Source organism: Vulpes lagopus, chromosome 12, assembly GCF_018345385.1.
Source record: "Vulpes lagopus strain Blue_001 chromosome 12, ASM1834538v1, whole genome shotgun sequence".
Taxonomy (NCBI): Eukaryota; Metazoa; Chordata; class Mammalia; order Carnivora; family Canidae; genus Vulpes; species Vulpes lagopus.
Window position 1 is genome coordinate 44,538,217 of NC_054835.1, and position 17,150 is coordinate 44,555,366.

Genomic DNA, 17,150 nt, shown 5'->3' on the forward strand with positions numbered 1-17,150 from the left:
ATGTAAGTTAAAATTAGAAATGTACACTTGTGACTAGAAGTATTTTGATTAATTTTCCTGGCAATTATCAGTGTTTTTTTTCTCCCTGTAAGGTGAATTGCTTTTTCCTCATATACTTGTATATTTTTAGTGGTATTAGTTAATCTCCCTAAATAGAGAATTTATTTTACATAATTCAGTATTTGTCTTAATAATTTAATACTTGAAGATACTGAAGAAAATGTTCTTTAGAAACAAAAAGAATGAATTTTAAAGAATTCATTGATACAGTGATGACCAATACGGAATGCTTCTCTGAAAAACTATGTAAGAACATTATATTTTGTGCATTTAATATATCAAATAGTATGACAGATTTTAGAAGACTATAATATACCAAAAGAGGTAGTCATTCTACAGGTCATCAGGCAAATAAATACCTGGCTTACTGCTGATATGGTTGGCCTTAATTTTCTCCATTAATGATCCCTATATCTATAACACCTTCCATGTGCAAATGAATTAAAAACTATCATAATCTTACTGTTTATCCTCATGCTAGAGAGAGTTAGAACCATGTATATAAAATGCATTTTGGGACGATTTAAAATGTCTTCCCAATTTGGGGAAGTGATGCCATCTAGTGACTATAGCTGAGTGCTAATATGCAGATTTTCTACTTTCAGCTGTTTGTAATCTTCCAATTCAGTAACTTTATTGAGCCATTGTTACATACCAGGCTTAATGTTAAGCTATGAGTGTGTTATGTTAAGCTGTGAGTGTGTTAAGCTGAGAAAGACACTCTTGCCACTCATTAGCTCACCTGTAAAGAAATATAAGATCACATATGTATTTTTTAAATGGAGTAAAGTTAATACTTTAAAAATTGGGGTTAGTGGCACCTGGGTGTGTGGCACGCTCTCCCCTGGGGTGCACATCCTCTGTTAGTGATGTCAGGAACCTGGGGGCTCCACTCTGCCCCTCCTGAGTTCCCAGCAAGCGCCTTTCCATCCGTGAAGATTGTTAAATTCCTGCTTCTCTGGGACTGGGCTTTCCTGTCCTGGAGGCTCTCCCCACCCGGCCTTAGCCTGGCTCCTCACGGAGAGGGCGGGGGTGGGGGTGGGGGTGGGGGCGGGCCGGAGGGATGCTTGCTTATTTGTTTGTTTGTTTGTTTATTTATTTATTTATTTATTTATTTATTTATTTATTTATTTCCGTCTTCCTACCTTGATAGAAGTGCGAATTCTTCTCACTGTAGCATTCTAGCTGTTCTCTCTTTAAATCTCAGGCCGAATTCGTAGGTTTTCAGAATGATTTGAAAGTTATCTAGGTAAGTTGGTGGGGACAGGTGACTTAGGGATCCTACTCTTACGCCATCTTACCCCCTCCCTCTTCTCTCAGTTTTTAATACCGCTATCCACCCAATTGCTCAGTTCTCAAACGTAGGAGTTCTTGATGGCTCCAGCCTCTCATTTAATTCATCACTAAATACTCTGAGACTTGGGGCATCTGGCTAGTTCAGTTGGTATAGCATGTGATTCGATCTCTGGGTTATAAGTTTGAGCCCCACCTTGGATGTGGAGATTACTTAAAAATAAAATCTTAAAAAAGTTAATATATTCTCAGGTTCATTCTCAAAACACATCCTTTATTTGTCCACTTCTCATTAGCTTCATCACTATTACCCTTGTTGAAGCTACTGTCCTCTTTTTCTCTGAACTGCTACAGTAACTTCCTAGATGCCTGATCTTCCAGAGAATCCATTCTCAATACAGCAGCAGAGTGATCTTTTACACATTTGTAATGAGATAATTTCACCCCACACACACATTAAATCTTCCATTAAAGTCTGCTGGAATTAAAAAAAAAACAAAAAACAAAAACTTCATCCCATGGTCTGCAGTGATAGATTGAAGAGAAAATAAGATCCAGGGAAGAATTTTGGGGGAAGATGTAGAACAAAAGCTATTTTTTTAAACCTTTATTTATTTTTTTTAAGACTTTATTTATTTATTCATGACACACACACACACACACACACACACACTCACAGAGGCAGAGACACAGGCAGAGGGAGAAGCAGGCTCCATGCAGGGAGCCCAACGTGGGATTGATCCCGGGTCCCCAGGATCAGGCCCTGGGTTGAAGGTGGCGCTAAATCGCTGAGCCACTCAGGCTGCCTGAACAAAAGCTATTTAATTCATGGTTTTATCAATTGGGTTTATTTATTAATTCAGACATGTTTAAATTATAATGCAATGCAAATTACTCTTTATATGGTTATTCAGGGGTGAGATCATTATAAATTCTTAGAATATCTCAGAATCCTCAGACACACTAATTTTGATATTAAATATTTTATTGTGTTTTGATACATGAAAATTGGCCAGGATGCCTGGGTGGCTCAGTCAGTAGAGCATGGGACTACTGATCTTGGGATTGTCGGTTTGAGCCCCACATTAGGCATAGGAATTATATAAAAATAAAAGCTTAAAAAAAAGAAAGAAAATTGGCAATCATTTATGCTGTATTTTTTATTATTCGTAACCATAAAAACCTTGATTCCTGACTAGTCGAGATAATAAGCCTACTATATTAACTTCTTGGACAAGCATGTTGTTAAAACTTGTGTGTTATCTACCCTTTAGTATTGCCTGCTATTATTGAAAACCTCCACAAGCTCAGCAAAGAGAAGATGAATGCTTCTCACCTGTGGAACACTGTCTAGGATGAATAGTAACTTGAAAAAAAAAAAAGAATTCATAGATGCACTGAAATTAGCAATAATTGATGGTAAGTATTCCAAATACTAAAATTAAAAGATATACAAGAATACGTTCTGTCTTCTATCAATCTTTATTTTTTCCTTGTATCTTCTATTTGGTGATATGCCAATATACACATTTAGGAAAAATAAAGCTCAGATTGTCCTATAGAAAAAATGTTAATATCTAATTTATTATTACTCTAAATTAATCAAATATGCATTCACTACTTTCAAGTTGTGTAACATGTTACTGGAAAATGAGCACAGTGAACACAGAAGGGATTGTTAGGAAATGTTAAGCGATCTATTACAGTTTTTTTATTAACACTACTTAATTAGGATATCCATATGGTTTTGTTGAAATAAGCTTTTACTTAATTTGCAAGAAAAACACATCTGATGGTGGCTACCACTTCTACTTAGCAAGTAAAAAAAGAATCAAAACAAAAAATAAGTTCACAAAAGTACTGTAAAACAAAGATCATAGACTAGAATTTTTAAAATAAGATTATCATTTACTGCTAATGTTCTGCAGGCAGGAGAAAGGGTAGTATACAAGCACAGGTGAACATTTCTACTCCCTCATGAGGTTACAAATGTATTACTATAACTCTTGTATGTATAATGTTTATGCCAAACTAGGCTAGTAACACAAGCATGTGTCTGGGGTCTTAGTCAAAGAACTGTCTTTCCCTCTGAGGATTACTTACCCCTTTTTCTCCATTAAGCTGCTGCTTAAGTGCTGCTGGTAATTTTGGACTTTAAATGTGTTGATTGTTTTGTTTATTGAGATATTTGAGATGAAGAGCGATGGTCAAAATAGAGGAGTACTTACTACTCGATAATAGAGATTTATCCCCCCCCCCCTTTTATTGCAAAACTTCAGTTTCTTTTGATAGAGTGACTGGAACTTGAAGGCAATACGTAGCCAGAAAAAGTATTAGATAGCATTTATTTTAATCAGACCAATAAGGTATTATTTTATGAGTTACTAAAGTAACTTGGCTATATGTAAAATTACTTATTTTGATAATAAAAACCCCATATACTGTATCCTATTCATTATTATATACTTATAAAGGAAAAACACAGTGTATAAAATGTAGATTTTTCTACCATTTAAATCCAAATATACGCATGATTTTGAAAACTTTGTAAACCCCATCTGTCATATCATTTCTTCTTTTAACATTGGACCTTCAGTACAAAGTGATTTAATTCTTATTTTAATGCAGTGGTTTGCAAAGTTTTGAACCTTGTTATTTTTGGTTTTGTATTTAAGTTGGTGCTGTTAAAGCAGTAGAATCCTTCTAAATGAAATCTTACAGAGTACCTCAATATATAAATCATAAAGGTTGAGTTTCACTGACTAATCTATAAAAGTTGAGTAAGTGAACTGCTTACATGGCTCAGCAGAGACTTAGAAACAAAGAACAACTTAAAAATGACTGACCTAGGATATTCTTTGTTGATCATGGTGTGTTAAAAAGGAAAAAAAAAAAAAAGCTGATTTAGATTCCCTCTACTTAGTGAAATTGAAAAATTATTTCTTGGTTATTGATGGTATTACATATTGACTCATTAATATTTTAAAGTATATTTAAACTTTTTAAAAAGTATTTTTATGATGGTTACAAAAAGGCATTGAAAACTAGAAATGGTATTTATCATTGGGCAAATTTAGAAATGCTTCCCAAATACCTCACTTTATAGCGCTCTGTTCTATCCTATGATCATAAACTACAGTGATTCTAAATCCTTGGTCTGAGGTTCCCTGTCTCTGACTGGGAAAACAAAGTTACTTCTGTCTTCTGTGTTTGTCACTTCGACTTTGTAATCTAGTATCTGCATGTTCTTGTGTAAGAAATGGGTATAAACATGTGTTAGAAATTATAGGGCCATCTGGCATTGGAAAAATCTTTAAAGTTAATCTGGTACAGTATTTTTATCTTCAAACATTTAAAAGATTAAACTAAAACTGAAGTTTGTTAGTGTTATCTCTAGAAATATGGATTATGGATTGCACAGTCTCTTGATTGATGGAGATTGAAAACTCAGCCTTTCTCCTGTAATCTGAAGGTTTATTCTTTCTATAAAATTAATCTTTTGGCTAGTCAACAATATAAAAAGGAAATATGATTCTTATGAGTACATCAAATGGCTTACATTTTTATAGATTGCTTCATTGGATCCTGACTTTTGCTTAGTGAGACTGATCTATTAAAAATATTTTTCTTGGGGCAGTCCCAGTGGCGCAGCGGTTTAGCACCACCTGCAGCCCAGGGTGTGATCCTGGATACCCTGGATCGAGTCCCATGTCGGGCACTCTGCATGGAGCCTGCTTCTCCCTCTGCCTGTGCCTCTGCCTCTCTCTCTTTCTCTGTCTCTTTAAAAAGAAAATATTTTTCTTGCAGAGAATGATGAAATACAAGTAGAAGAATTTGGAAAAGTAGTAAAGGACATGTGTGATGCCTCCAGGTTAAAAGGTAAATACTAGATTACTTGTGACTGTTAAATTTACTTTTATTGAATGGGTGTCTTTTGTTTTGTTTTTTAGTGTTTCTAGTTCTAATTTCTGGTTAAAGTGTTGACATTGATCTGTTTTAATTTTTTTTTTTAAGATTTTACTTATTTATTCATGAGAGACACAGAGAAGAAAGAGGCAGAGATGCAGGCAGAGGGAGAAGTAGGCTCCATGCAGGGAGCCTGATACGGGACTCCATCCTGGGTCTCCAGGATCACACCCCAGGCTGCAGGCGGCGCTAAACCACTGCGCCACCGGGGTTGCCCGACATTGATCTGTTTTAAAGCAAAATTTGGTTTTGATTAAAAGTTGGCAGCTTCCATGATGAAAGAAAAAGGCTTTTTTCTGGAATGGGGTTTGTGTAAAACTATTTTAAATCCCTTTTTTTGTTTCCTGACTTTGTGTAAAGTCAGCTACTGACTTTAAAATTTTTTCAGATATGAATATTTCCTATATCATTTTAAGCCTCAGACTTAGGATTCTACCCAGTATATAGGCTTCTGTATTATAAAGTTTCTCAGAAATCTTCTACTACTTCCTTTAGTAGACATTCCTCATGTTTCTTTCTTTGGTTTTTGTTAAAATACAAGAGTGGTCCTGTACATTTTGGTAGCATAGGTATTTTCTACTCCTTGACTTCCATTTTTGCTTAAAAGTTAAAAACAGAACTAAAACCAATGAAGATCATGTTCATGGAGTCTGTGTACCTTTTTGTTTGGAAAATAAGTTTAAAACTTTGTACCACTGCTAATTTATTTGAATAACCCACTCAAATGATTATTCGATCAATAAGCATTTACCAAGAAAAGAATAACAACATAGGTATATTTTTAGGGAAGCAGATGCTGAATCATTTCTGGATATGAAGAAGTAGGCAAATACTTTTCAGATTTTCAATAACCACTCTGCCCTGGCATATGAAGTTTCTGACATTCTTGTTTCTGTTTTAGGTTAGGAAAAGTATTTAATAATTCCCTGTTGACATATAAATGTGTTACTTGGGTCACATAATATAATTAGCACCAACATAGTATAGTTAATTAGGTTAGCTGTGCTCTAGGAAACAATGCATAGAGGTAGAAAAGAACATGGGCTATGGAGTATGATATATGGTGGTTTGTAGTTTGTTGACTTACCACAACAAGAGAGATGGTAATCTCTCTAGGCCATCCTGGCTTCCTCATCTTTAAAACAAGGAAGCTGATAAAATCATATTTCTGATAGAGTTGTCAGACTCAGCTACGAAAACACATGTAAAGCACACAACCTAATTATTAGGCACATATTATATACTTGGTAAATGGTAGTTAATTTTGAGAGCAGAGCTCAGAAAGAGACTGGTATTTAGGACAGGTAACTTTTTATGAGGAGGAAGAAAAAAAATTTGAAATGAAGCTTGAAATGAATTGAGAAAAGAGAACAGATAGAGATTAGGTACCTGAATCTGGGAGATGGTCACAATGATTAGGGGGATGGCACCTGTCAGCTAGTACACTATAAGGCCAATAACTACAGGGAAAAGTTAGGAAGTGCCACAGTAGAAGAAAAGTATTAATGCAGCAGGCCTTAGGCTTCTCTCTTTAGAAAAGCCTGCTTGCGGGGCACCTGTGTGGCTCAGTGGTTGAGCATCTGCCTTTGGCCCAAGTTGCGATCCCAGGGTCCTGGGATTGAGTCCTACGTCGCACTCTCTGCATGGAACCTGCTTCTCCCTCTGCCTATGTCTCTGGCTCTCTCTGTGTTTTGTGAGTAAAGAAATAAAATATTTAGAAAGAAAAGAAAAAAAGAAAAGCCCGCTTGCGAGGTTGTCTGACATACTAGAACTTGGCTTTCAAAATGTTCCCTTCATTACTAATGGAGAAGGCTAGTCTACTGTGCCTTGACTGTTGGTGATCTTGGAGGGTCCTAGAAAGTAGACATATTGTGAATAAAGTTCTATGCTTTCCTTCAACATACACACATAATTTTAAGGGATTATGGTCAGGTATATGATCTTGTAGTTTAAGATTGGGGGGGGCAGGAAATTTTAGGTAATGAGAATCAAGGATGACCAATGGTATGGATGAATTTGGAAAGGAAGTAGAAGCTTTTTGGAGTTAAGAGGTCAAGGTCATTCTTATCATCATTAAATGATAATGGGAAATGGGGTTGAGGGAGGATTATGAACAAGATACCAAGATCCTCAGAGACAGTGAAAATGTGATCAGAAAGTAATAGATGATGGCGTCAGGAGGGTGGTGTAGGTGAATGACAGTCCTGAACTGCAGAAGGAGGGATAAGGTTTGATTGAAGTTGAAACTAAAATAGCCTGACAGCAGCAGCAGAAATTTAAAAGTGTTTCTCTACTTCTTAGTCTTATGTGGAGCATAAGAGGATGAGGAGTCTCTACTTAAGATGGTTATGCAAGGAAACTGTATTTTAAAGGAAACCAAGTTGTAGTTAAAACAAAGAAGCAGAGCTGATACAGGTTTTTAGGTGCTAGCAAAGCTCAAAATGCCATTTGCAGTTGCCTCCCTATGATGTTAGGAGGATAGAAAGCAAGGCAGGATCAAAGGTACTAAAAAGCTGTGATTTCTATTTATAGCTAATTCCTGATGGTTTTAGTAATAATAATAGTAGTAGTAACTTTATTGCTATTAATATGACATTTATTAAGTGCTTGCCATATATCTAATATTGTTTTAAATGTTTTTCATGCATCATCACATTTAATCTCCACATCAACCTTGTGAGGTAGATAGTATTATCTCATTTTAGATATATGACTTCTGAATTTTATAAAGGAGGTAAGTAATAATTTGCTCAAGGTCACACAGTTCCAGGTGACAAATCCTGGAGCCAGGATATGAATGCAAGTCTGTCTGACTTAACACTGCCTCCTTTGTAAGAGCTGGAAATAAAGCAAAATTCCAGATGCCAGGGTATAATTGGATCTTGGTAGAATTGAAAAAAAAAAAAAGATTAAGGAGTCCTTGTGATATTCATGTTTCATATTTTACATTTCTCATGATTCTGAAATTTATTTCACTTTGATACAGATAATTTTGTTTGCTACCATTAGAGCTTCACAGTCAAATAGCTACTTTGTGTAATTGCAGTGAAAAATTCAGTATATGGATCGTTTTGGTTGTGCCAATTTTATATTGGCCACCAAAGAAACATGACAGACTAAGGGTATTGTGTTGCTGGACTAGAATTCCCTGAGGGCTGGGTTCTTCCCTGGTATTTCTTATTCTTCAATTCAGGATGCGATAAGAACTCTCAGACTGCCACTGACAGAAGTCTTTAGTGATAGCTACTGTTGTTTTTTATTTTTATTTTTATTTTTTTTAATTTTCTTTTTAAAATTTTTATTTATTTATGATAGTCACACACAGAGAGATAGGCAGAGACACAGGCAGAGGGAGAAGCAGGCTCCATGCACCAGGAGCCCGACGTGGGATTCGATCCCGGGTCTCCAGGATCGCGCCCTGGGCCAAAGGCAGGCGCCAAACCGCTGCGCCACCCAGGGATCCCGCTACTGTTGTTTTTTTTTTTTTTTTAATTAATTTTTATTGGTGTTCAATTTACCAACATACAGAAAAACACCCAGTGCTCATCCCGTCAAGTGTCCACCTCAGTGCCCGTCACCCATTCCCCTCCAACACCCGCCCTCCTCCCCTTCCACCACCCTTAGTTCGTTTCCCCGAGTTAGGAGTCTTTATGTTCTGTCTCCCTTCCTGATATTTCCCAACATTTCTTTTCCCTTCCTTTATATTCCCTTTCACTATTATTTATATTCCCCAAATGAATGAGAACATACACTGTTTGTCCTTCTCCGATTGACTTATTTCACTCAGCATAATACCCTCCAGTTCCATCCACGTAGAAGCAAATGGTGGGTATTTGTCATTTCTAATTGCTGAGTAATATTCCATTGTATACATAAACCACATCTTCTTTATCCATTCATCTTTCGATGGACATCGAGGCTCCTTCCACAGTTTGGCTATTGCGGCCATTGCTGATAGAAACATCGGGGTGCAGGTGTCCCGACGTTTCATTGCATCTGAATCTTTGGGGTAAATCCCCAACAGTGCAATTGCTGGGTCGTAGGGCAGGTCTATTTTTAACTCTTTGAGGAACCTCCACATGGTTTTCCAGAGTGGCTGCACCAGTTCACATTCCCACCAACAGTGTAAGAGGGTTCCCTTTTCTCCGCATCCTCTCCAACATTTGTGGTTTCCTGCCTTGTTAATTTTCCCCATTCTCACTGGTGTGAGGTGGTATCTCATTGTGGTTTTGATTTGTATTTCCCTGATGGCAAGTGATGCAGAGCATTTTCTCATGTGCATGTTGGCCATGTCTATGTCTTCCTCTGTGAGATTTCTCTTCATGTCTTTTGCCCATTTCATGATTGGATTGTTTGCTTCTTTGGTGTTGAGTTTAATAAGTTCTTTATAGATTTTGGAAACTAGCCCTTTATCTGATAGGTCATTTGCAAATATCTTCTCCCATTCTGTAGGTTGTCTTTTAGTTTTGTTGACTGTATCCTTTGCTGTGCAAAAGCTTCTTATCTTGATGAAGTCCCAATAGTTCATTTTTGCTTTTGTTTCTTTTGCCTTTGTGGATGTATCTTGCAAGAAGTTACTGTGGCCGAGCTCAAAAAGGGTGTTGCCTGTGTTCTCCTCTAGGATTTTGATGGAATCTTGTCTCACATTTAGATCTCTCATCCATTTTGAGTTTGTTGTATTTTAAATGAGAGGTTAATTCAATTACCAAATAACTTTTTTCTATTTCTAGAGTTACAGGACATTACCTTAGCCCTTGATTTGCTTGAAGGTGACAATGATACCTAGGAAGAACTTAGAGAGCTTTCTAGGAAATATTGGGATTAAGTCACCTGAAAAGGAAGTAGAGAAAATTCTTCAATCAAATTTTGTTTCTGGTAAGCGTTTAAATATTACTATCAGTTTTTTTGTTTTGGGTAGGAGTACCTATAAAGAAAGTGTGCAAGGTCTTTGTTCAAATAAATGTGATTTCTTCTTTGAGCAAATATCTACAGATATTTGCTTGTATTACTATAAACATCTTGAAAAGGAGCCTTTCCTCCTTTATATCCTTTTTTGCAGTTATGAGAATGCTTTTAATAAGAAGGTTGAAATTTTGTGGGGAGTGGGCTTGTGGGTATCAGTTCCTGAGATATGTCTTGATTTAGTGACTAATGAATAATTTGGGAATTCCAGTTCTGTGAATAGTAAACCGAGCTTTGCCACTTTGTGCCAAGTGGTTATTGGACTTATAATCTTCTTGGTATTTTAGCTCCCTTACAGGTAGAATCAGAACTAGTATATCTACAATCTTGTAAGGTGAATTGCAAGGCATAATGGGTGAAAGTGAATCTAAAGTATCTTGCACATAAAGTATTTAAGAAATTATATTCTGGGGATGCCTGGGTGGTGCAGCGGTTGAGTGTCTGCCTTTGCCTCAGGGCATGATCCCAGAGTCCCGGGATCGAGTTCCACATCAGGCTTCCTGCATGGAGCCTGCTTCTGCCTCTGCCTCTCTCTCTCTGTCTCTCTCATTAATAAATAAATAAAATCTTAAAAAAAAAAGAAATTGTATTCTGATTTTGATTTTCATACTAGCTTTGTAATATGACCTTGTCCATGGATTCTTGTCTATCACTTTTCTCTTTCTTCCAGATGACAACATGGTAAATGTTAAAGACTGTATGAAGGCTTTGAAGAACACCCAGGAATTTTCCAACTTTATTGGTAAGAGTTTTATGATAAAACTTTTGAACTGCCACAGCACCTTCAGATCTCATTCAGAGGTCACCTAGTCAAACACTTGGTGCTTAAATCTTTGTAATAATTGTGTCAAATGTTTGTTTCATCTATATTTGAACATTTCGACTTGTTGGCTCAGTGTTCAGCACCAAGTTTGCTTTATTTTTTTTTTTTTCCAAGTTTGCTTTAGATTCTTTTCCTCTCCCTGGCCTTCTCTGGGCCTCTACAGAGTGCACATGTGCACTCTCCAAATAAATAGATAAAATCTTTTTTAAAATGTTTACTTCAATGGAAAAAATTGGGAAAATCACAAAGTTGTAATGTTTTCCAAAAGCTAAATAAGAAAACTTTATTTTGTAATAATGGCAATTTTTAAACTTTTATAAAAAAAAAAAAATTAGTGACCATGGACACCTGGGTAGCTCAGCGGTTGAGCTTCTGCCTTTGGCTCAGGGCGTGATCCCAGGTCTGGGGATTGAGTCCCACATCAGGCTCCCTCCGAGGAGCCTACTTTTCTCTCTGCTTGTGTCTCTGTCTCTGTCTCTGTCTCTCTCTCTCTCATGAAGGAATAAATAAATCTTTTTAAAAAATTTAGTGACCAGATATGTAAGAAATATAAAGCGTAAGGTTCTTGTAATGTTACCCTCTGGAAATACCCCTATTAAAGTTTGGTAAGTAACTTTATAGGCTTTTTAATTTGTATTTATGAATATTTGTATATTCTGAAATTATTAAATAGTAAACTACTATGTCCATAATATTCACAACTTGCTTTTTTTTGAAGAAATAAACACTGTATCTTAGATACTGTTCCATGTCCCATTATGTCATATAAACTACCTCATTCTTTTTAAAGACTGCATAATATTCCATTGTGGGGGTGTACTATAATTTTATCCACAACAGTTTTGATAATATTTAGGTTATTGTCAATTTTTCATCATTCAAACATTTTGATGAGCATCCTTGTATGTATATATGTGCACAAAGTTTTCTTGGAGAATAAATTCCTCAGAAGTCACAGTGCTAGACCAAAATATATGCAGATATAAGATGTTAACAACTACTGCTTAATTATCCTCTGAAAGGGTTGCAAAAACTTTTATCAATAATGGATATTAATTCTTAAAAATTCTTCTTTAAAAAATTATTTTAATATGTACTTTTTCTATGCTTACTAATATAATCTTTTAATTATCTCTTTTTAAAGCACTACCTCTTAGATTTATATTTAGTGTTTCTATTTATAATTTAAGAATTAAGTATTTTCAGGCATATTTTGATTTTCTCCTAATGTAACAATTGTTTAAGAGAAAACTTTAAATTTTAAAGCAATTTTTTGGGCACTTAGGTGGCTCAGTGGTTGAGCATCTGCCTTTGGCTCAGGTCATGATGCTGGGGTCTTGGGATTGAGTCCTGCATCAGGCTCCCCTCAGGAAGCCTACTTCTCCATCTATCTATGTTTCTGCCTCTCTCTGTGTCTCTCATGAATCAATAAACAAATCTTTATAAATAAATAAATACATAAAAATTATTTATTTATTTTTAAAGATTTTATTTATTGATTCATGAGAGACACAGAGAGAGAGAGGGGGGCACAGACACAGGCAGAGGGAGAAGCAGGCTCCATGCAGGGAGCCTGACATGGGACTCGATCCCGGGTCTCCAGGATCACGCCCTGGACTGAAGGTGGTGCTAAACCGCTGAGCCACTGGGGCTGCCCTAAAAATTTTTTTAAATCCATTTTAATTTCATTATTGCCCTATCTTTATTGTTTATTTTTAGTTTTATTTTATTGTGACCAGAGAATGAGGTCTGTAGTAGAGGATTTGATAGTTTCCATGCTCATTAGATATGGAGTTTCTTCATTATTATATGTTTATTTAAAAGCCACATTAGTGGCTTTCAGGGACAGGCTAATGGTAGTACACATTTATCCTAGTATTTATCATGGAAATCCTTGTGACTTTTTGAAGCAGCCCATTTCATAATTTTGGACAGTTGTAGAACTAGTCAATTATTCCAATTATTTGGTGGAAGTCCTGCATTATAATTCCATTCTTAAACCATACTTAACATTTGGACTCTTCCTCCTGTCAGTAGCCTTCCAGGGATATGAGGAGAACTCTTAGATTTTCTCTTTCACATTGAATCATCTTTTCTCTAGATTCACATTTCCTTTCAGCCCTTCCTCACATAGCCTGTTTTTGAAATTCCTTACCGATAACTAATGACTAAATCATGGAACACCATAATGTATTAAATTATACTTTTACATAAATTAGCTAATTTTAAAGTAAGTTATTATACATTTCTCTTGTTGAATCCTGACAGATGATTTTTTTAGATATGTACTTTAGAAATGTAAATGATTTTTTAAAAAGATTTAATTCATTCATTCATTTATTTACTTGAGAGAGAGAGGGTACCAGTGAGAGGAGGAGCAGAGGGAGAGGAAGAGAGAATCCCAAGCAGACTCCATGCTGAGTGTAGAACCCAATGTATGTGGGGCTCAGTCCCAAAATCCTGAGATCATGACCTGAGCCAAAATCAAGAGTCAGATGCCCAACTGACTGAGTCATCCATGTGCCCCTGAAGTTTTGTTTTTTTTTTTAATTAAGGGCGATCAGTCATGGATTTCCTAGTCTAGATGTTTGATGTTATTGTGCTAAACATAATAGGCTTTGCTGATTCTCTAAATTGGGTGAAGTGAGCTGACAAAAGCAAGGGGTATAGGGAAAGAAAGTGGAAAGGGAAGGATAGGGATTTGAGAACAGTTGTGAAGAATGGAGGATTTTTTTTTTTTTTTTTTTTTTACTGAAATGGTGAACTCATCAATAGATAAGTAGAGAAAAAGTAGCATACTTTTTTGTTTGTACAGGAATAGCCCACCCAGAACCCAGGATTTTAACAAAATAGTTTTAAGAATAAAGATAAGGGGCTATAGAAAACTATAGTGGAGAATGGATTGCTCTATTTATTTCAAAAGCCACATATGGGTAGTGACTGCCATTTTGGATAGGCAAATGTAGAAGAGTCCATCAGTTTTATTGTTATGTTCTAAAGATTTAGATCCATGGGCTGAATTACATGTTGTATGTATATTGTCTGTGTTTGTAGCATTGAATAACATCATCAATACATTGGACTCTATGGAAGAAAGTGATCAGTCTTATAAGGACAAATATGCAGATACACTTGGAAACACCAATAGAATTTATTTCACTGATGAAATTCTTCAAGAAATACTGGATGATTCCTTTGTTGAGGGTAAATTGATTGAGCAGATAACCAGTGACTTGTAATAAGTATTTCTTCTAAAATTTTATCTAAGAGTTTAAAAATATTTTACTAAAATACTAATTAAATCTTAACACATAGTTTCTTTTTTTTTTTTTTATTTTTTTTTTATTTTTTATTTATTTATGATAGTCACAGAGAGAGAGAGAGAGAGGCAGAGACACAGGCGGAGGGAGAAGCAGGCTCCATGCACCGGGAGCCTGATGTGGGATTCGATCCCGGGTCTCCAGGATCGCGCCCTGGGCCAAAGGCAGGCGCCAAACCGCTGCGCCACCCAGGGATCCCCTTTATTTATTTTTTTTTTTATTTTTTTTTTAATTTTTCATAGTTTCTAACTAAATAATATTTAGTTAATATTCAGTTCCTAAATAATACTATAAATGTATTGAAATGTGATTTACTACAGATCAAATTTAGGAATATACTTTATATTCTATATCCAAAGTTATTGCATTTAGTTATTATAGTATCAGATTCCTGGATGATCTCCTGGACTGTATTGTAAAGTTGGTCTCCAAGTATTTATATATGTTGTTGTATGGCTTTGAAATGTTTCTTTCTATAGTAGTTTCATTTCAAAGTTAATCCCTTTCCTTTTATGAATTTTAGAGAGGTCTTAAGAGTTTTCTAGCTTTCTTTTTTTTTAGGCAAAAGACCCTTTGAAAAGTACAAGTTACTGACTCTTTATTTTTAAATAAATAAACAATAGAAACAATGAAATGAAACAAAAAAACAATGAACAATAAAAACATTGTCATATAACACTCTATATAAGTGTTGAGCTGTTATTTGCAAAGGAATTATCTGACCCATCTAGATTCTCAGTTGGGATATACCCAGATGGATTTTATCTATATTTGGAAAGCCATTTCCTATCTTTAAATTTAGCGTCAGCTAGAAAATAAGATCAGATTTACCTCTCAGGGAAAAATTGCCAATGTGAGAAAACAGTTTAGATTGTCAGAACTGATGGGTGAGGACTGCTGGTGTCTAGTGAGTAGAAGCAAGGGATGCTGCTAACCATCCTATAGTGTATAGGACAGTTCTCCCCCAAATAATTATCTGGATCCAAATGTAATTTTTCTGAGGTTGAGAAATCCTGTTTTAGAGTTATCTTATAAAATTGCCAAACCTACTATTTTGAAAGTACTTTTTAATAGGTTAGTTTTTTTTATCTTGCTTAGAACAAGTAGAAAAAATTAAGATAAATATAATGCATCTTTATTCTAACCTTTTGTTTCAAGGTAATACCTGGACTCGTGAATTATTCTAAACTGCTCTCTAACTGTAATATGGTCCATCTATACAAATGGGCATATTTTATTTCTATCACTTGTTCCTTAAATAGATCTCTCTAGCAATTTGCATTTTTTGTAGAAAGTGTATAGAATGAAGGGTATAACTGCAACTTGTCCTTATTAAAAGCTTCAGAATTAGGTAGATAGGTAGGCAAGCAGAACTACGGAAGGATGATTCAAACTAATAATTAAACATTTTGTTGAATAATTGGGCCTGGGGATTAACCTGCCCTCTTAGGAAGAAAGGAAACATTTGTGACATTAAACTCTCAGCCACATTTAAGGAGCTTTGGAGGTTGACAAATCCATGGAATTTAAGAAATAAGAGGAAGAATAGAGAATAATATTTTGGAAGCCAGTGGAAGATTTTGAGAAGGGAATGGTCTATGATAAATGTTACTGAGAAATGAAGTATTTAATCTATCAGTTGGCTTTTTTTGAAACTGGGTAAAATCAGGATGCTATTCCTTATGGCATAATCTCTTTCTCTAAATTTGCAGATTTTAGGAAAGAGACTTTGTCTTCAAATCTGAAACTACCAAAAGCAGATGGTAAGAACTTTATATGTATATAAGAAAGCATTCTCTATAAAAGAGTTATTTTTTAGGATCATTGCCAAGTGCCAATGGATTCCTAGTCCATTTTTCCTACTTTAGCCAAAGTGATATTGTTTTTTTAAAAAAAGTAATCTGATCATGTTATGTCACATTATTTATAACTCTCTAAACATATCCATTGCTGTTAAAGACCAAAATCCTACATGTCCTAGTTCTCTAGCATAATTTTCTGTCATTACCCTTGCTTTCTGTACTTTCAAATATATTGGCTTTTTCATTTCCTTAGATAATCTCTTTTTCTCTTGCCACAAAGCTTTTGCATATTTTATTCCCTGACCCTCTTTGCCTGGTTAATGTTTACTCATCTTTCAGGTATGCATCAGTTTCCTCTAGGGAGCCCACCTGCTAGTCTAGGTCAGCTTCCTTTGTTACATGCTTTCATTAAACCATATCTCATTCATAGCGTTTATTTCATATTATAAATACTCATTTTTTAAACAATACTAGAAATGCTCAGTATGTTTTATCTTGTAAAAACAAAAATGGGGCACCTGGCTGGCTCAGTCGGTAGAGCCTGTGACTCTTGATCTTGGGGTCAGGAATTTAAGTCTCACATTGGGTATAGAGCTTACTTAGAAAAAAATAAAGTAACACAAATATTAGCTTAAATCATCTTAATTCATTAAGACCAAAATAAAATGATTTTCATTAAAAATTTTTTATTTGAGTATGGGAGGCATACAATGTTTTATTCGTTTCAGGTGTACAGCAGAGTGATTCAACTTCTCTATACATTATGTTATGCTCTCCATTAGTTACACCAAATGTAACTACCGTCTGTCACCATACAATGTTATTACAATAGCACGGACTATATTCCCTACATTGTGCCATGACATATTCATTGCATAACTGGAAGCCTGTATCACCCACTCCCCTTCGCCCATTTTGCCCATC

The 17,150-nt window shown here is 35.4% G+C and overlaps 1 protein-coding gene across 1 annotated transcript in view; it reads left to right on the top strand.

Moving 5' to 3' along the window:
* Nucleotides 1–17,150, top strand: part of EFCAB13 (EF-hand calcium binding domain 13) — an 88,648-nt gene that overhangs the window by 59,496 nt on the left and 12,002 nt on the right. Inside the window, 8 exon segments of the mRNA XM_041726839.1 lie at nucleotides 232–306; nucleotides 2,628–2,700; nucleotides 2,702–2,772; nucleotides 5,161–5,232; nucleotides 10,050–10,093; nucleotides 10,095–10,194; nucleotides 10,952–11,023; nucleotides 16,137–16,187. Coding sequence (XP_041582773.1) covers nucleotides 232–306; nucleotides 2,628–2,700; nucleotides 2,702–2,772; nucleotides 5,161–5,232; nucleotides 10,050–10,093; nucleotides 10,095–10,194; nucleotides 10,952–11,023; nucleotides 16,137–16,187 — 558 coding nt within the window.